At 39.2% G+C, this 20623-nt stretch overlaps 1 protein-coding gene across 1 annotated transcript in view; it reads right to left on the bottom strand.

The window, feature by feature from the left end:
* The window catches only part of LOC111648347 (cadherin-12-like), a 78463-nt gene that overhangs the window by 51710 nt on the left and 6130 nt on the right, over positions 1–20623 (bottom strand). Inside the window, exons 2-3 of the mRNA XM_023398210.2 lie at positions 13103–13747; positions 1603–1727 (exon numbers count right to left, since the gene is read on the bottom strand). Coding sequence (XP_023253978.1) covers positions 1603–1727; positions 13103–13408 — 431 coding nt within the window. The 5' untranslated portion in view covers positions 13409–13747. The remainder of the gene's footprint in view (positions 1–1602; positions 1728–13102; positions 13748–20623) is intronic.

Genomic DNA, 20623 nt, shown 5'->3' with positions numbered 1-20623 from the left:
CACACACACACACACACACACACACACACACACACACACACACACACACACATATTTTCAACTTGTTAGGAAAAGCAAAAAATTTGTTAGAATGTCATCACTATGTAATTTTTAGACAAAGGTGGCTCAGTGGACTTTTGCCAAGCTTTAAATCTGGAAAAAGCTCTGTAGATGGATAGATAGATAGATAGATAGATAGATAGATAGATAGATAGATAGATAGATAGATAGATAGATAGATAGATAGATAGATAGATAGATACTTTATTTATCCCCTAGGGGAAATTCATGTGTCTATCAGCTCATTGTGGATGATAATAATAATAATAATAATAATAAAAACTGTTAATAATTAGATTATTACACTTCCTTTGGCTGAGTTGTATAGCCTGATGGCAGTGGGAACAAAGGATCTCCTGAACCTCTCTGTTCTGCAGTGCAGTGCGATGAGACGTTTGCTGCAGCTGAATGTTGTGGAGAGGATGTTGGTATTGTCCAAGATGGCCTCCATCTTACATTGCATGCGTCTCTCCACAACAGTCCTGAGTGAGTCCAGGACCCTACCAAGCAAAGCTTGTCCAGTCTCTTTGTGTTCATGTTGGACATGCTGCCACCCCAGCAGAGTGTAGCATAAAAAAGTACACTGGCCAACACTGACTGATAAAACATGTGCAGCAATTCACTGCAGCCGTCAAAGGACCTGAACTTCCTGAGGAAAAAGAGCCGGCTCTGCCCCTTCAGGTACATGGCATCCATGTTCAGGGACCAGTCCAGTTTACTGTCCAGGTGCACACCTAGGTATTTATAAGTGTGCACCACCTCAGTGTCCTTCCCTTGAATGTTGACTGGCTGAAGGGTGGGCCTAGACCTCCGAAAGTCGATGACCATCTCCTTGGTCATGGAGGTGTTCAGAAGGAGGCAGTTCTTGTCGCTCCATTCACTGAAGGCCATCGTCAGATCCCTGTACTCCTCTTCCTGTCCGTTCCTGATACGCCCCACAATAGCTGTGTCATCCGACACATCCTTTTCAGCTCATGTTGCACACACATGAGCTTTTCCCTGTCTCAATCCCTGAGAGCCTCCTTTTTCTGGTTGAGGAGGCTCTTGATGTTACTGGTGATCCAGGGTTTGTTGTTTGGAAAGCAGTGTACTGTCCTTGCTGGTATTACAGTTAATGTAGTCTGTGGTACATTCAACCATTATATACATTAAAAAAACTACAAGGGGCTTCATTACTGGGGCCTGTTGCTTTGTGTAATGGTGAGATCAGTAAGGTCAAATTATTCCGACATTGTCATAATGACAAATCAAAGTACCTAGTTTGGCTTACTTTTATAACTTATAAGCAGTCATTACATAATTCACGGAAAGTTGCTAACACTCCATTCCAATACTAAGACAGTTGTGTGCTATTACACATATAAATACGTGATTGGTACTAATTCATTTATCAGTAGCTTCAGTGAAGATGCAATATGAAATCAATCATATCTCTGCAATCTAGATCATTCTGTGTTAGATGCCAGTTATTTTTCTATAGAAGCTCTACACAGCACTTCAGACAATATCACTGTATTCTTATTATGATTGATGAGTACTGACCTGTCAAGCCCTACCAGTGCATGTATATCCCCAGTAATTTGATCAATGGTGAAGACGGACCCAGCTCCTTCTCCTGACAGAGTGTACTTCACTGCACTGTCTCCATGGTCCATGTCTGTGTGGAGCTGCAGGAGGAAGAAAAGCAGCAACCAGTCACAATAAAACATAATTTATTAACAATGTCAGTGTCATTAGCAGTGTTGGGGAAGCTACTTTGAAAGCTGGTAGAGTGGGTTCGAGTCTGGCCCAGGCCCTTCGCTGAATGTCATCCCCTCTCATCATAGTAATGCCAAAAATGCCCCCAAATAAAAAACTTTAACTATATATTTCATAAGCTAGTCAAAGGAGAATGTCCTCAGAGACCCTGCAAAATAATTTTCTTGATGAGTTTCTTATAACTTCTTTCTGCCAAAGTTAAAGTACTTCTGGTTACTGTGTATGTGAGATTATGAGACTGTCCACCTGTCAGAAAATAAGCCTACATGTTATCTGTGAAAGCAACTTATTATGAGTAGTTTTGTTAGATGAGCTTTAGTAATTATGACGAGCAAAGGAAGAGGTCAGGTGATGTAGTATTACCAGGAGACTGGGGTAGGTTGTCATCATTGTTTGTTTTAACCATGACCATTCCACAACCATAACTGCATGTTCATGTATCGTAACCAAGACAACGAAGGTCCTTGAAGGGCCTTGAAGGTCCTAACCTTTAGGAAGTACATACTCGAACTCAAACCATTATCTTTTCCTAAACCTAACCTCAACCAAATACTGTTTTTTGTGGATACTCACTTTGGACTTAGATTTGCACTGTGTCCAAAATGTGTCCACACTGAAATAACCCTAATGACATTGAAACGGTGTCATCAAAGTTATTTTCTCAAAGCTGCCACAGGAAACATTGTACAACTGTTTGCATTCATCTAAATTGTTGTGTGCAGTCTGTTGCCACAGGACCTTCATTATGAATGGCCTCATTTCATGTCCATGAGGCAATTCAGCACTCCCTGTAACTTCATGAGACAGGAGGCTGTGCATGAAGAAGAGATGAAATTTGAAATAGTGTTTTGAAAGGAGTTAAATTGTCACACCGTGGTGAGGTTGTCTTGTTCTGGGTTTGTTTTGTCCTGTAATTTCCTGTTTTATTTTGAAAAGTAACTCTCCTCTTGTTTCAGGTCACTTGCCCTTCCTCATGTGTCTCTCTGATTGCCGTAAGTGTTTCCACCTGTGCCCTATTTCCATGTGTTTAAATAGTCTGTGTTCCTCTTGTCTTGTGCCAGAGTGTCTTCGTCCATGACCTGCACCCGAGCCTTTGTCCATGCCCACAGCCATAGTGACCTTCGAAGTAAGTCGTTTGTACCTTGTGAAGAGTGATTTTTTTGTTTGTAATTTCTTACCATAGCTAAAGTTCATAGCACTTTGTTTTTCCTTGTAAAGAGTGATTTATTTATTTATTTTTTATTTGTAAATTCTTGCCTTAGTTCATGTTCATAGCCCTTTTTGTTTTTCCTTGTGAAGAGTGAATTTTTGTTTATAATTTCTTGCCTTAACTTATATTCATAGCCCTTAGTTTATCCTCGTTATGAGTGATTTTTATTTCATGTAGTTATTATTTATTATCCTAGATCCTCAGCTTGGTGGCGTGAGTAGATTATTTTGATTTATTTTTTTATTTAGTCAGGTTTTTCCTCCTTTTTTTTTATGGAGCGTTTTGTGTTTACCTGTTTGTTTCTTTTGATTAGAGCTTTTTTCTCCTCCTGGAGTGTTGTTGGGGTTTTTTTTTGTTTTTTTTCCCCTCAGGTTTCAGAGTTTAGTGTCTAGTCTCTTTTTATAGCCATTTGTTTATCACTCTGTCTGAGGTCTCTGGTGATTTCAATAAAAGCCTATTGTTTTCTAAATCTCTGCATCTGAGTCCTGCTTTGAGTCCCTGCCTGACATAAATAATCTAGTTAACCAATGAAATAAGCTTGTACAACACCAAAGACAAGAAGAGGAACTCCAGCTATTTAACTGATCATGGTTTGTACTCTCTGGGAAAACACTTCTATAATGGCTTCTGTTCACTTGCCATTGTCAACTGCCAAGCTCAACTTTTAGGTCAACATGGATATGTAAGAGGTGCTCAGAACCATTAGTTCCAATAGTTATACTTACAGTTTGTTGCTGGAATGGTGTGTCATCTGACGATGATCTGAGACAGTCAAAAGCTCCAGAACAAATGACTAAATAGACCTTGAGCTGAATTTTTGTTCTTTCAACCTTCCAAGATAGAGGATGATATGTCAAGCTGATGATGTCACATCTTAGCTAAGACTTGTAGACTACAAATGTATAACGGGAAGTCGCAAACCAGAGATGTGGATATTTACCGGGTGGTGTCCAATGAATGATTTACTTGGTTGCATTATGGGAAATGTGTGTTTTTGGCGCTTTACACCAGGGTCTAAAAGTCAACATATCTTTTGTTCTCTCTCTTTTAACCTGGTTCTTCTTTGGCTGGACTGCAACAGCAGGGCCCATCCTATAGCCTAATCTATAATCTGGAATGTTGCTGACTGACTGAGTGACAGACTAACTGGCTGGCTGGCCAGCTGACTGACGATATCTCCACCGCTGGTCAGCTTGTCAGAGTGCCAAGCTGCAGTCTATCAAGCAACTCGGGAACTGCAGGGAAGAGGAGGAGCTCTTCCAATACACTGAGCCTCACCTTCATAGCAGGACATAAACTACTTTCATTACATGTATTATTATTACTAAAGGAGGCAGAGAAATAACTAAACATAAGACACACCGAGCAGAGAGAGGGAGGGAGAGAGAGATGTCATCGCTAAAGAGGCTTCATTCTAACAGCTATGACCAACTCTACATATCAAACGGGAGTTAGACATAAAGACCTGCCTCTAATAAAAGTCTGTTACATTCTAGAGTTGAAGTAAATAAAGACAAACTATTGTGGATCCAGACAGAGGCTGTGCTCTGTGTGAGAGACAAAGAAGGATAGTCTGTCTCAGTGCCCCAGTGGTTCACATGGTGGAGCGCATGACAGTTTGGTCTGTGGCCCTTTTCTGCATGTCATCCTCTCTCTCTCATGCACAATTACTGAAATAAAGGCAAAAGCCTGAAAAAATGTATTGTGTCTCTTCTAACTTTCTCTCTGAGTGATCATGTTACAGTAAAAATAGCTGAAATCACAGCTCAGTCTTTGTCTTTGTCTTGTTTGGTGATTTTGTCAGACGACATCGCAGTAATAAAATCAGGATTTGACCATAGGTACAGACATATACTCGGTTTAGACCTAGTATATAGACATAGAAGACATAAACATAGAAGTGCAAAACACTGCCTCTTTAAAGAAACAAAGTTCATAGAAGACATTTTCTTACAGAAAGGGAAACATAAGAACTAAAGCATGAATGAATGTATAATATGAAACATGTTAATCATAAAGAAAAACCCACGAAGAATTAGTTCCCTCACTGCAGTCTGCCTTTTTATGGAGATTTTTTTAATCTTTCAGCTCTTTTTTTGACCCACAAATACTCATTGCTGTCATTAATTTAATTTCCTTAAGCAGAAAGATCTGATTAACCTACTGGACACTACCTGCCCAGTGAAAAGAGCCGGCAGACAGTGTCTAGAGGTAGAGAAGGGTGGATATTGGACACAAATATAATCCTAATATTGCTCTGTATTCACTAATATGTTCCCTGTCAAGCTGATAAACATGCAGACAAACTGAATGTAATGCAGACCATCATCATCTTGACATCGACTTACATCACATTATTTTAATCTTTAATCACTGATGTTATATTTGTCTATTTGTCATTACAGTCGGACATGATAGAAAAGGACACTGGTGACACTGATCAGAAGGCTTGTAGGATGATTTCATTGAGCTGGAATAAATGCATCAATTTGTCTGCAAATGCATCAGGTACCTTGGTTTTAATTGTTGAATCCAATTATGTCCTGATACTTAATTGGATATCATACAGTAGGATGAGTATCAATGCTCAAATTAATTGAAATGATTGGGATTTAAACAGATATATGTATTCTCTCTTATCATAGATGCTGTTGTTATTGGCTCTGAACCCAAATACTGCAAACTTGATTTTAAGAGTAAGAGTAATGCTTGCAAGTGTCACTGCAAAGGTCAGGAAGACATATTTGATGAGGGCAAGAAGGTGATATAACTCGGACACAAGAAGCACACACATCCAGCTGGTAGGAAAATAAACATGCAAGCACTACATACTGACTGCAGCAAAACAACCAGCTCTGTATTGAAATCAAGGGATACAATATGAAGACATTGAACTGGTCGACTTTTCACGCTGATTTTGACAGCAGATTTACAAGCTGTTATCATTTTCCAATGCATTTATGTTTTGTTCTGTATGTTTACAAAGATTGTCCCATAAATGTAATTTTAAATTAGGTAAAGGAGAGATTAAAAGAAAAAAATCAAAGCACTGATGATTTATCTTCAACAAGCTTACATACTTACTTACATAATTCATCAAAGGTTGAATTAAAGATGAATCCAAATACTTTAAGACACACAGCCTATGGTATGTTCTTCCACATATGAAACCCCTGACATGCAAAAACTCAGCATTGTTATGTTGCTTTAAAGATCCTTCTGATGAAAATCAAGTTTTCAACCTTGTTAACAGATGGGCAGACATTTTGCTATCTCATACTACATTTTAACTGGACTTTCTTTACATCTAAAACCTATGTACAGAGTGTAGGTAACTGAAAGACATTACAGCGAAAATGATCGTGTTCACCCGGGTGTTGCTCATCAATGCCGACCAGAGCAGATAAATACCCATTTCTACTGCAGAGTCATTTGACCTGGGTGTGAATGCCAATTGAACCCTTTTCCATTGCCAGCAAAAAACCCAATGTTAGCGGGTCTTAGTGGGTTTTTTGACCAGTTTTTCACGCAGACAAAAAATTTAATGCACCAAAACACCATTACTGACATAAACATATGATGTTGACGTTTTAGTGATTTAGTAGAATTTAGCCTGTTACTGCGGCTCCAACAAAGCATCATCCCACGTGCATTCATGCTGCTTTTAGATAGAACGCGGCAACAGCACTGCTGCACTCTAAAACACATTATTTCTAATGGCTTGCGCCACGCCAGAACAGTTTGTCGTGAGCGCCGTGAACAAAGTTCAAGTGTGCTGTGACAACAATCTGCGCAGCCAATTGAAACACAGCATTTGAAATACAGCACAAAAACAAAAATGGAGGGGAAACTGATCATTTGTGTCTCTGAATACCCCAAAATATATGATACAAGTGTAGTGTACATACCTGGCCTGGCATCAGTCACAAGCCATTAAGGAAGTTCACTGTAAGGACATGCAGAGTTACGGACCCACAATTGACACTTTGCGACTCTTCCCACCATCAAACTATCAAATTGATAGGAAACAGAGACAAAGGACCCCTCTTCCACAAACAGACCATGCTTTTAGCATGTCCGAACGACACAGAACCAGACCAAAGGTCAAAGGGTCAGCTCCAGAGGATTAACCAATGGACACAAGGCAACTGGAGAATATAGGCAAAATCTCCAGTTTGTAACAATAAGACTTTGTCTAATGATATTTGATTGTTTCTTATATAGGACAAGTAACAACAGAAAGGACTGATTAACACTAAGGTGTGAATCCTGTCCTCTCTGTGCCATGCATGAGCACACACACACACGCACACACACACACACACACACACACACACACACACACACACACACACACCAACCTCACTTCCTCTGTCCCTCTCTAGATAAGAGTCATAAACTACAACCCACATTCCAATCCTGGGTAGTGACCAGCTGAACTCTCTTCACTGACACAGATCTGAGGAAGAATGTAAAATTAAATATCTAGCTGTTCTGTAACTCATGAGATGTTCCTATGCAATACTTTAATAACAAACTTCTATCCCATAGAATGGATGAAATGTAACATGTAGATTTTAAGACAATGTCCTTCCTGTGACCATACTGTCAGCATCCTTCACATAGCCATAACATATTCTCTCCCACCATTGCCAACTCATCACACTGCTCATTTCATTATTATTTTCATCTTTATGATTATTACACCTTGCATTTACTCTGTAGATAGTAGTTTAGTATTAAACTCCTTTATTTACACCCAGTTGTTGTCCTGTTGTATTCTTTTGACGTAGAGACCTGAGATCCATTGAATCGAGAAGTCATGGCTTCCGATATGAGATTGATAAATTTGGCAATGAAGTAATTCATTGTTGTCCTCCCTGAGGACTGGTGCCCCATTTCAACGAGAGTAAATTCTAAAATATGGCGTTAACGCTACACAGCCTTGGGCTTGTATCAGGACGTCGGCAGGAAAGTCCTCTCCTGGCTGCAGCTTTCTACCCAAGTAGGCATGTCAGGTGTGTTTTAAGATATACAGTCCATGGTTTTAACAGTCTGTAGCTGGTTGTAGGTAGGCACTGTGTGTAAATGTAGTGCTAACGCTTTCTTCTGAGTACAGGAAACATACATCTTTAAGCAATGGAACACACTGGAGGCTTATTGCAGTATGGATATGTCCACTCATATAAAGCCTATAGTCCCGCTAGAAGTTTTGAAAACCTTCACCGAACAGTGTGCTGAACCAAGCGGCAAGTGCAAGTCACATTCTGTCTGAGAGCAGAATCTTACGGCTGGTACCTGCCTGCCTTACTGTTCATTAGTTTGGTTGGTTAGTTTTAGGCATGAGGAGTGATAGGTCGTCAGTGATAGGGTGAGAGAGAGCAGGGCAGGCCAAACAGCAAGTCTTCTCACAGACAACCAGGGGGGGTGTCCTTGGGTGGCAACCCTATGCTGGTCCTAAGTTGACATGGTTACAATAATAACAGCATACCAGGTTTAGGCAAAAACTACTTGGTTTGATTCATGGAAAGATGATGTTTGGGTTAAAATAAGTACTTAATACAATAATAAGTTACTAACTAACTGACTAACTAGTTAAACATAATTATAGGTGTTATAACAACTGAAAACGGCCATTTAATTTTGTCATAATATTCAAAGCAGGTGCTTGAAGCCACATGAGAAGCCCCTTCAGTGTGTTCATTGGTCAAATGTGCCTGGAGTGAAGAAGGTTTTGACAAACGTTCATATGTGTGGTTGACTAGTGGAGTTTTACCAATGCATTACTGCCATGCTAGAATAAGATGTTAAACAACAGGCCTTCATTCAGTACAGTTTAGGTTTAACCAACACAAAACTTCTGGTGCCCAGCAATGAAAATACACAAACATTAAACACAGACACACAGACATTTACCTTCAACCTTTCTGACAAGGGCAGAACTAAAGCAACACACACACACACACACACACACACACACACACACATACACTTCTTCACTCATTCACAAATACAACCTTATTTGTCACAGATAACCAGTGAAGAGAGGAAGCTGGGGAGTTTCCACCTCAACCTATACCCAGGATATATATGTATTCCGCTGAGAGTCTGTGTATGTGAGCATGGCAAATTACTTTTCCACAGTGTGTATCCTGTCACAGTAAAGTGTATCTGTTCTGCCCAGAATAAAGTAGCTCTTCCTTTGGAGGTGTTTATGCAGTGGAACAACAGCTCTGTGAGTTTTACAATTTATTCCTCACAGCCTTCCACACTCGCTCTCCATTCTTTTCACTTGTGTCCTGCAAAATTTCACCTGCCTTCCTGTAATTCAACACACTTCTGTCACTTAAAAATGAATAACTTCACCATTATTTATGTTCTGAAATAATAATATACACTCACTTTATTAGGAACACTTGTCCGTCAACATATTTTTTATAATTATCCATTTAATCATGAGAGAGCAGTAAATAAAATCATGTACATACAGGTCAGGAGCTTCAGCTCATGTTCACATCAAACATCAGAAGAGGGAACAATGTGATCTAGTGACTCTGACCGTGGCATGATTGTTGGTGTAATTTTCTGAAACTGCTCATCTCCAGGATTTTCACACTCAACAGTCTCTAGAGCAATGGTTCATTTTCCAACTCATGTCCCACATATGACCTCATAACAATACAGAGGCCAAATAATAATTCTAATACGTTCTTTTTATGATAACAATCAAAACGCTAACAGCTCCCAGCAATTTTAGGCTAATTGAGTGACATCCAGTAGGATCATGCTTCATGTCACAAACTGGTTTCATCAACATGACAGTGAGATCAGTGAACTTCAGTGCCCCCCCCCATTCTCCACTATAAAGTGCTCTCTGTATTTATATTAATAGAAATTTGAACCCTGTTCCAATTATGTTTCCAACAAAACGTATTTGCTGTTGCACTTTACTTGTAAAGGAATGTAATATATATTGGCACACTTACTAGAATAGTGTCAACAAATCCTATGTGGAGACCCAAACCATCAATTAATATATCTTAACTTTTGTGTGTGTATCCAAAGCCTCTGAATCATATAGCTCTATTGTTGTTCAAACACTCTTTAAAACACATCACTGAGTCAGAAACTGTTGCACTGGGTGATATATTGATGACAAGTACTGAGAGACAAGATAAACACAGAGTGGTTTTGTAGTATTTGTTGACAAGAACAAAACAATATGATTGCTTTATCCTATAAGTTTGTATTCATATTTGTGACTGTTAAATTATAGTTTTAAGTGATAAATAAGTCTGCACAAATGCTGCATTTCCACACGACAATAACACATTACATCTGATATAAATGAGGCCAAACATTAATAAAACTGAAACAAGTATCAAATGTTAATTGATTTTCATACCAAAAACAGAAATGAGTGGAAACCAGCAGCAGTCTGAAATGGTTTCATTAAACTATGTGCAACCAAAATTGTTGACTCTACTTGCATGGAGGTCTGGTGTGCCTGGTGGTTGTGATTGTATCACATTGTCACATACTGACTAAAAGTGAGACAAAGAGATTATCATATCATATGTGTATGATAGCAAACATAAAAAAGATTTTTGTTTGCACGAAATGTTATTTTTTCTTGCATGACAAAAATTTCTGTGCTTGAAAAAAATCTCCTGTACTCAAAAAGTTGCATCATGCACTGAGGAATGAGGCACAAATGTAATTTAATACATATTATTTGTTAGCTTCTCTGGATATCTTTGCTTGATACAGTTCACTGTTTTATGGGGAATTATGGTGTTTTGAGGACAAGTAGTGCAGCAGAGGTCCTCCTTTATATGTGTGGCCTGTCTGCCTGTTAGAAGTAAGTGGTAGTTGATGAGACATGCGAGTGTTAATTTGTTTCCCACTTTTTTTATTCCCTAGCTGGACTCCTGTTCTGCCTCAAGCCACTAAACTTGCTTGCCTCCAGAGATCCAGCCAGAGGTTTTAGCACTAAAGCTCTGACTTAAACTCCAAGTGTTATAAGGTCATCTGATTCCTTCTGCCCCCCCCCCCCCCCCTCCCCGTGATAATAAAGCTGTGGCCCTGCTATTAGCACCAACAGCAGATTAATCAGGAGCCCCTGGGCAGAAATCCTCTCTGGCTGGGCATGAGTAGAGCCTGGCTTATTCTGTCTGACTGCCTCTTCAGCCCTTGCACGTGTTCTCCCCACTGCCTGTAGTTGGGCTAACGGAGGATGAACAAGTGTAAAACTACTCTACATTCCTAACTACCACAAATGTATCCTTGAACAAAATAGTAAGTTGTTTAAAAATCATGCACACTTATCACCCTGAAGACCCCATATTTGTGTATCATGATTTATGATCACAGTTCATGGTGCTAGTGCACCTGAAAAGTTCTTTTGACCATTTAAAGCAATGCTTATCAAAACAGGAACCTTGGGCTGGATCCAGAACATATGTCACTTACTAGAATATGGGAGGATACATTTTTCGTGACAAATGTTGCATACTGCAAAGTGGCTGTGTTCGGAATCATCTTCTTATGTACTATTCATACTAAGTGTGATGTCAAGATGAGTACGTAGGGCAGGATTTTTAAGTATCACTGTGAGCATACTGGACATACTCAGCAGTCCCATGATCTTGAACTTCAAAGTACGATGGCGGGATACAAGGTGGAGGCCGGGTAGGAGGCATAACCACGAAACACTGCTCTGGACCAGGGTGTCGCGGTATAGTACACCAACCGGCTGCTCTCCCCCAATCTCCAAAATTGTCACAGCAGATTTACAAACAGATGTTACTCATATAAACGGACCATAAATTGTGAGTCTATACAGTAACATTCTCACCTAAAAAATGTTCAAACTTTTAACTTCCTGTTTGTTACGTAACATTGATGTACTGACAACTATCACTGATCACTGACTGAGGAACATCTTCTTTCGCTAGTTTCTAATCAGATTTATGGAGGTTTAGTTACAGTGATCTTTTCATGTCCGTGTGTTCAGTTCCGACTAAATCAGTACTCATATTTCTGTCTGATGTGAGTTTCAGATGTTTTGGGATATTGATAATGTCTTTTTGATAAGATACGTGAATAAATGTTACCAGTAATATAAAACATGAGGAGCTCTTAGCTCCTTTTATTTTGTTAAAGTAGCTCTCAAAGGAAAAAAGGTTGGAGATATCTGATCTAGTCCAATCACAACAAGTGCAATGAGAAGCTTTCTGTCAGTCCATGATGTGAAAACATTCAACGTTTATTGCTAATGCAGCAGCAAAAAAGCTACAAAACTTTACTAGGAAAATGAAAGTTAACAACAGAGAATGAACACAGAATTGTTTTCAGAAGTCCAACACTAAGATACAGTATATACTAACAACACAGCTGTTTGTGGAAAATGAAGGCATTGATTCATGCATTCATTGGTCACTCTAACTTTTGATGGCCAAGTTCAAGGCACTGTCAAGCAACCATGGCCATTTATTGTGGAAAGACTGTTGCTTCTTACAACTTGTGTTACATTTTTGTAGATCAGCCATTGTTTCTATAGGTTATGATAACATTATGCTCACTAACTGTAAACAAGTCAAAGGTTATATAGGTTCTCTGAATCACTTTATTTGAATGTGTATCAGTATGTCTGTAATAATGACTCACTGAACAGAAAACCTGTGGGGTCAGTCAAAGTTGAAGCAGGAAGTGGTTTTTATTCTGTTATGGATGTTCATAACTGATTTTACCATTCACCTTCAATTTCTCCTCCAATTAAGTTTGGAAGAGACAATAGCTAACCTGAAAGTTTCTTTCCAACCTGTCTGATCATCTAACTGTCTGTCAGAAATTCAAAATATAAAACATCAATGTTGCCCAGTTGTGGCACTGAATACACACACACCTGTTATTACGGTAAATTCATTGCTGGTTTTGGCCTGCAAGTGGGATTTATTGACAATAAGAATAGCTGTTGCATGTGGCCCTCACAAGCAATGGCACAACTTGGGTGACAATCTGGTAAATAAGTGTAGAATATTAAAAGCTCAGATGTGACAAATAGTTACCTACCTTCCCGACATATTGTGGTTCAGACCCCATGTACTCCTCCAGGACAAAGAACTGGTTCCACACCCATCCTCTTTTAACACGCTGCACCCTCGATATCCCATGTCTCCTTAGCCCTGTCCTGACTTTGAATGATGACACTTCCTCCACAGACATCCTCACACTCTTAGTCCCAGTTGCTCCCTTGGTTGACATCACTGCACCTTTAGGTCTTCTCTGGAGCTGAGCCTGCACATGAATTTGGGAGCTGTAGTCCAGCAGGAAACAAGAGCCCACCAGAAACAGAGTGACATACTCCCTTGTGATCATCAGGGAGGATTGTTGCTAAAAACAAAAGGTATTGAAAAGTTCAGAGAACTGTCTACTTCCAGGTTGGAAATCGACATACATCTAAAGCTGGATTTGAATTCCAATATTCCAGTATGATCCAAGATGATGACAGGTAAATCTGTTAGTGTAGTGTCCTCTCAGAAATGTGTATGGTACCTAAGGTCATTATGTTGGGCGAGGATATTAGTGACCCATTTTTGATGTTGGCGGGGGTTCCCTTGAAAGGATTGTGTGATGTGATATCCCTGTGATACTTGAAGTTGGCTGCAAAGCTTGTCTTCTCTTCAGTTCTTTTTCTTCAGCCCTCACCTTAGACACCTGGAGGAAAAAATGAAGTTAATAAAGTTGAGTGTGAAAGTTCATTCTTGACCAAAACAAAAAGAAATCTTATGTCAAGCAGATGACGTTTGTTTTGTTGTGTCTCAAGATGACAGTTGTGCTATTTCTATGATAACTGAGCATTTTTTTAATCACAAAGTACATCAGCAATAATAATGCAGCAGTTTCAGTAGTAAGCTGCTTCATGAAACCCTTATTGTAATGTATCCCATCTGACATCTGAGAGGGGATATGAAGTGTTTACTTAGTCTGAATGATTGCTGCCATTGCCACAGTCATTGTCACCAACATATCAGGCCAAAGACCAAGGACCTCAAATCAGATCAGAGCGCTCTAATTAGAAAAGTCTTTAGCATGCAAGGTTGGCAGCCTTGCTGGATTAGTCTGTCAGCTGATGCACGTGCAGAAGGGGCTGTTTGTTTATGCATGCCATTTTTTTAGAACATCATTCTTTGTGTATTTTTTAATGGGATGATTGTATTAAACTGTGCTGCAATGTTTTGTGAATGAATAGAGTGGTACATATATTTATGACAACAGTTGTTGTGAACTCAGAGACTCAGAGATACACAGCAGACTGGGTTGATGTAAGAAGAAGAATCTTTACTGAAGCTTAAGCAGGTCACACACAGGTAAGCAGTCCAAACAGGGCAAACAGTAGCAGATCTAGCGACGGGGAAAGGTATACAGGGAAGTATAAATCCAAAACTGAAATTGGGTGGCAGGGTGGTCAAGTGGTTAGCACTGTCGCCTCACATCAAAAAGGTTCTGGGTTTGAAACTGCTGGCCAGCCAGGGCTTTTCTGTGTGGAGTCTGCATGTTCTCCCCATGTCAGCGTAGGTTTCTTCCACAGTCCTTAGATATGCAGGTTAACTAACTGACTCTAAATTGCCTGTAGGTGAGTTTGAGTGTGAATGTTTCTTTGTCTCTATATGTCAGTCCTGTTATAGACTGGAGACCTGTCCAGGGTGCACTCTGGTGAATGTGCAAAAGAGTCTTGTTCAGGGAGGTGACCAAGAACCCAGTTCCTTTCCTTCATGATTTTAAATCCAATTCCTCATGAATTTGATAAAAAACATTATTTAGACATTACATTTCCTACAAAATAACTGTATATAAATGTAAACTTTAGGAAACAGGGTCGATTTCTGACCATACATATTTTCAGTCTCCATTAACAACTACCACCAGACACAATTGTCAGTATGCCTATATGACAATTAAAACATTACCATGAACCGAAGGTTTATGACAGGAGGCAAATTCTGCCCTGTCAGACAGGCTACACGCCCGTCCACCATCCCAACCATCACACACTTTTTCCAGCAAAGTCACTTCATCCTAGGCCACCCTGTGTGTAGGCTAACCCTATTTGTTAACATGACCAGACTGGTTATAAAGTTGGTCACGATGTTAATCCAGATTACAAAATAAAAAAATTGGACTGACTAACAAATATGAAAAATATGTTCAAATTTAAATATTTTTAAAACAATTTTAGCAATTGCATTAAAGGTGAAAGTGGAAGCTACGTGTGCACTATATAGTCACAGCAGAAACCCAAAGTAGGCTATGGTTATATTATGTTAATAAGTTAGTCAAGTTGGTCAAGTTGCCTGGTGACGACGTGACAAAACAACCCGGGCCACCATACTCTGCCACTGTCTTCTTCTGTCTTTCTGCCATGTTGTTCATTCACGAATGAAATACAAAGAGTTGAAGCCAAAAATGTAACCAGAATGAATAGTCTACAGGCCTCTGAATCATTAACTTTAAGATGTCAGCTAGCTAAACATTAATGCCAGCTTTCCTCTGTACAGTCTTGACTATAACTGGTCCGTAGTTCTCGTTTCCTTCTTGTTTCCACTAGAGTGGCAGTGTTTCTGCTGCAGCTGAGAGGAGGTGAGTGTTGTCAAGCCTGCCCACTCTTTCTATTCAGCTGTCCTAAACCAGAGTCAGTATTGTGGGTAAACCACAGATTGTCTGGTGGTGCACAAACAAAATTACTTTGAATTGACAGACAAATCTAAGATGAATACAGAAAATCTGTTACAGAGTCAAGCGGAATAATATTGTTTCCCAAACATCCATATTCCTCTTTAGATCATGAGAGACTTTTCTGTGCTCTGCTGCCCATTACACCATCACATGACTAGGTTGTCATGGATCAGAGCGCCATGAAACAAGAGATGGTGAAAATGCCTCCTGGGGATGCTTCTGTGTGTGTGTGTGTGTGTGTGTGTGTGTGTGTGTGTGTGTGTGTGTTCTCCAGAGAGCTGTTAGCCCAGTCTGGCATATAAATTCAAAGAGTATTAAAATAATTTTTAAAGGAAGATGAAAGTGGAATGGTGCTTCAGAGTAGATAACCTAGTTGCGGTTTTCTATGACCTGGAACAGTTGTACGATTGCTAACACCACAATTACCCTTATTTTCCCTTATTTTTTCACATAAAAGGTGGCAACCCTCAGCACAAGCTGTAACAGACTGACTTTGTCATGTTTCTGTGTAAATCAATCACAGATAAAGAAACTGTCTGAGTGAATGATGAATGAAAGTACGTTTTCTGTCTTTTCATCTTTACTAATTAACCATTTAATTCACTTAATAGCTCAGAGGCTACCAGCAGCTACCAGACACTTCTAAGGTGGAATGTTTTCTTATGTTTTACTCAATGACATGATTGACATTAGGAAATCAATCAATACAACTTAAATGTCAATATGACAACTTTGACCATTTCATCTGTTGTTATTGGCTGTCTATATGACATAGACTTTAGTGATGAGCAGATATTAAAGCTTTAAAGATCTAAATAAAACCTGCAGATAACATGGGTGTTATCAAGCTGCTTCTTCCACTCAAGTTTATAAAATCTGTTAGAAAATGTGTTCAAACACTGTCCTCAGTGAAGATGGAGTAGGTTGAATTATATTTTCCTTAATGTTTTTGCTCACACCAAGGAGGATTACCTGGGCAGAAACCAACACGGCACCATTTATAACACTGGCGAGCAAAACTCTCAGAAAAAATGTACAAGACTGAAAAATATTCATAGATTTTTTTGAATTTATGAATCGATTTTGAATTGTTAGAGATAGAATCATGATTCTAATGTGACTCTATTTTTTTCACCTAATGAAACAAACTACAAAAAACTTGGAGGATAACCAAACCTCACAAGATCTCAGCAGAGATGTGGTTGATCATCAGATCCAGGATTAAATTTCCATAGTATATTACTGACATTGTTTGCATATGATGAATAATCAGCCTGGTTAACTTGGCTACGGAAAAAAATAGCATATCATCAAGTATCGTAAGAGTTGTTAATGATGCAGTGTACAAAGTTCGATTATTACTGTCCACCTTAATACCAGGTTTTGGTACCCATCCCTAGGACTGAAGCTGCTGCTTTTGCTAAACGAGCTATGTGGAACATTGTGTAATACACTAATGTTAGATCAGTCCTTTTCATTAAAATATATCTACACATCTGCAACGCTGTAGCCATGAGCTTTAGCACTACTGATTAATTTTGACACTATTTGAAAACGGTATAACATGTAACAGTATCAACTGTGATAAAGCAGAAATCTCACCAATATGTGGCATATCCAAACAAGTTTGCAGCATCTTTTTGCCACAATGGGATGATTACAGCCCTGTGGCAGATGGGAGGGGAAACAGCCATTGCAGCTACAGTTGATGATAACAGCAGATGGTTTTTTTTTTTATATATTTTTGGGGCATTTTTATGCCTTTATTTGATAGTGCAGGAGAGAGAAACAGGAAATGGAGAGGCAGAGAGGGGGAATAACATGCAGCAAAGGCCATCTGATGTGGGACTCGAACCAACTACAGCCTCTACACATGGGGCGCCTGCTTAGACCACTACGCCACACAACGCCACTCACAGCAGATGTTTTTAAGAGTTCTTTCTGCATTAGCCACAAAGAGGCAGAAATGAATCCATTTCTGATGCATTTGATAACCAGTTTGGACAAACCACTCAAAAAGAGAGATATTCAGTTTATTAATAGCAGTACAGACACTTTTTTAACGTGTGGTGGCAGATACATTAGGTCACCGTCAATAAAGAGCAGCGCACAGATGATTATTTGAACTGTAATAGATTTTTGTAGATTAAACCACCCAACATAATAACAAATGTTGTGTGTATGTTAATGCATAGTATACAGTATAATATAAGGCAGTGGCCATTCTTCTGCAGAAGTACTGTTACTTTTGACATTGAGTATTAGTTTCTGATAATACTTTTTTAACTGTGGACCTGTTCTTGTAATGGAGGAGTCAAATGTTGTGGTATTGCTATTTTTACTTCAGTAAAAGATCTGCTTACTTTCTGTGGTGAAAACTCTCAGCCAAATGGAAAGGTGTCTCCAGTAATATCCCATGCACCACATAACGCTAACTAGCTAATTAATGACCCTGTCAGTCACACATCAAAGGCGACTCCCAGGGAGCAGCAGAGTAGTATATACTCAGTATCATCCGAGTGCCTGAACCAGGAAATGGAGGAAATATTACAGGAACAGCTGGGAGGCCAGAAACAGCTGATGATGACATTTTGTGTGAGTTGATGGCATTTCCACCGTCACCCATTAAGATACAAATTCACATTATTTAAATATAATTTAGTTTCTTAAAATGACCAAAGAGCCTCCTGCCAACAAGACTTTCTGAATAAAAAGATACCTGACATTCACTAACAAATCGGTTGGACAAACTGTGGTTAATTTACTTTAAAAACAATATTGATGTTCCTCTTAGGCCCACATTAAGACTTTTTCATTTTTTCATACCTTTGTGTTTCTCATAATAAAGCTAATACAAAAGTTTCACCAAGTGCTGCACATGTTCAGAATCATCACAACCTCAGCTAATAATTCATGTTACTCAATAGACTTCTGTGCACATTAATAGGGGTTAACAGCCCATAAAACAAAAAAACAGAATGACAAGTCTGTTTCAACTGTAACAGTTGAGTTGTCCATTAATTTAGTGACTACTTCTATGAGGAATATATTTTTGCTCTGCTTGGCCACATCCCGCTGACATTTTGAGTGAAATGTCTTCTAAAACAATGTGATCGACTGTCATGAGATTTGATACCGACATTCATGTTTATTAATAACTTTTCATCTTGCGCCATGATCAGTTCAAAATGCTGATCTGTACAGTATTTTTGCAATTAAATGTTAGCATGCTAACATGCTAAACATCAGCATGTTAAGCATGATGCTGATTTTAGCATTTAGCTCAAAGTATAAAAGTGTGTCAAAGTGCAGCCTCACTGAGCTGCTAGCATGGCTTTAGGCCAGGAACACACTGGATGCCTCATGTGCGCTACTGAATGTCTTGGATTTCACTTCGGCACATGTTAATGGGTTAGAGTGGACACACTGCCTGTGTGCATCGTGCATCCCACGCCTCTCAGCTGCGTCCCTTCATCTAGAGATTCAGCCTCTCACCTATTTTTCATGCATGACGCACATGTCTCCCAGCAAAAATAGACAGAGAAAAGAACTGTTGATGTCATTCACATCATGGCAGCAACATTACACAAAACTGACACTATTTTTTTTTACCATTTTTAGCAGCTGCATGTGGAGACAGTGACATTTTAGAGACATTTTCTGTCAAAAATAAATAAGAAATTATAATGAAGAGAAATCCAACATTCCAGTAACCTGCAAAACTCAATGTAGAACACATGCATATGATTCTCCACAGCAGCTCAGTGACGGCAGCCCACACAACACTGACAGTGTGTTTCCAGCGGTGCAGTTGCTTTTCATGTGTAGTTTCTCACCCTCTTTCACTCTTTACGCTAAGTCTTATATACATAACTGTCATCTCAACACAGGTCAGGTCAAGGTTAAGGCTGTACCAGTTAGGAGTGGGGCTAGTCATTTACTTCCCTACTGCAGTCTTTAACCAGTGTGTGTGTTTGAACTTAGAGATCTATAATACACTCACTTGTTAGCTCAGCTCAGTGTGTTTTAATGTATTGTTAATAGATTTACATTATTAAAGAAAGAAAAATGGGATCGGAAATGTTCTTTTTCATCATTCATTAGCTGAGAGCTTTGAGCAGGCTGCACTGTCTACATGTCATGGATAGACAATGATTGATTGACACACATACAGACCAATCAGTGTTGAATTCAGACACATGCTGCATTGTTTATGTTTTTATTTTGGGTTAGGTACTAATGAGGGGACAGACCACAATAAACATCTATGTAAGCAGGCAAAACAATTATAATTATTATTTTAATTGTGGTGAAAATCAGGACATTTAAGTGTTTTACAAATATTTGCTGGGAGTCAGGACACCCTCTCTTACTTGCAAACTGTTGTTAGTGGTGCATTTTCCCCCAACAAATGGCTGAGGTAGGACGTTTTTACATGTTTGTATATTGGATGAGAAGGAGACTTCAGTAAGAAAGCTAATCTGGGTTGCTGTTCAAACTGTGGGTCTTGTGTAACAGAATACTGTCTTGCGCAGTGCGATCATCTGCTCTGCCTATGCCAGAATGACAACATTACTGCTTTATATCAACATAAGGTCTCTATCTATGTAGAGCAACACCAGAATGGTATTCCATTGAATTAATGCAAAATTAGGGGGTGCAATCATGAAACAAAAAAACATTTTTTTACATTTACATAGTATTGAAGGAAGATGTAATCTTCATCAAATGTTCTCTTGGTAAGGAACATGCTGGAACGTAATAGAAAAGAGGATAGAGTAGGTGGAGTGTAAGCTAAATGAGATGTGTGCTTTGAGGCTTGGAGGCAGTGTTCTTTTAGAGGAGCTGACATGCAGG

This window comes from Seriola lalandi, unplaced genomic scaffold (genome assembly GCF_002814215.2).
Source record: "Seriola lalandi dorsalis isolate HSWRI2012SDOR001 ecotype SW California unplaced genomic scaffold, Sedor1 jcf7180002054981, whole genome shotgun sequence".
Taxonomy (NCBI): domain Eukaryota; kingdom Metazoa; phylum Chordata; class Actinopteri; order Carangiformes; family Carangidae; genus Seriola; species Seriola lalandi.
Note: the sequence above shows the minus strand (reverse complement) of the source record. Positions and strands in the feature narration are given on the sequence as shown.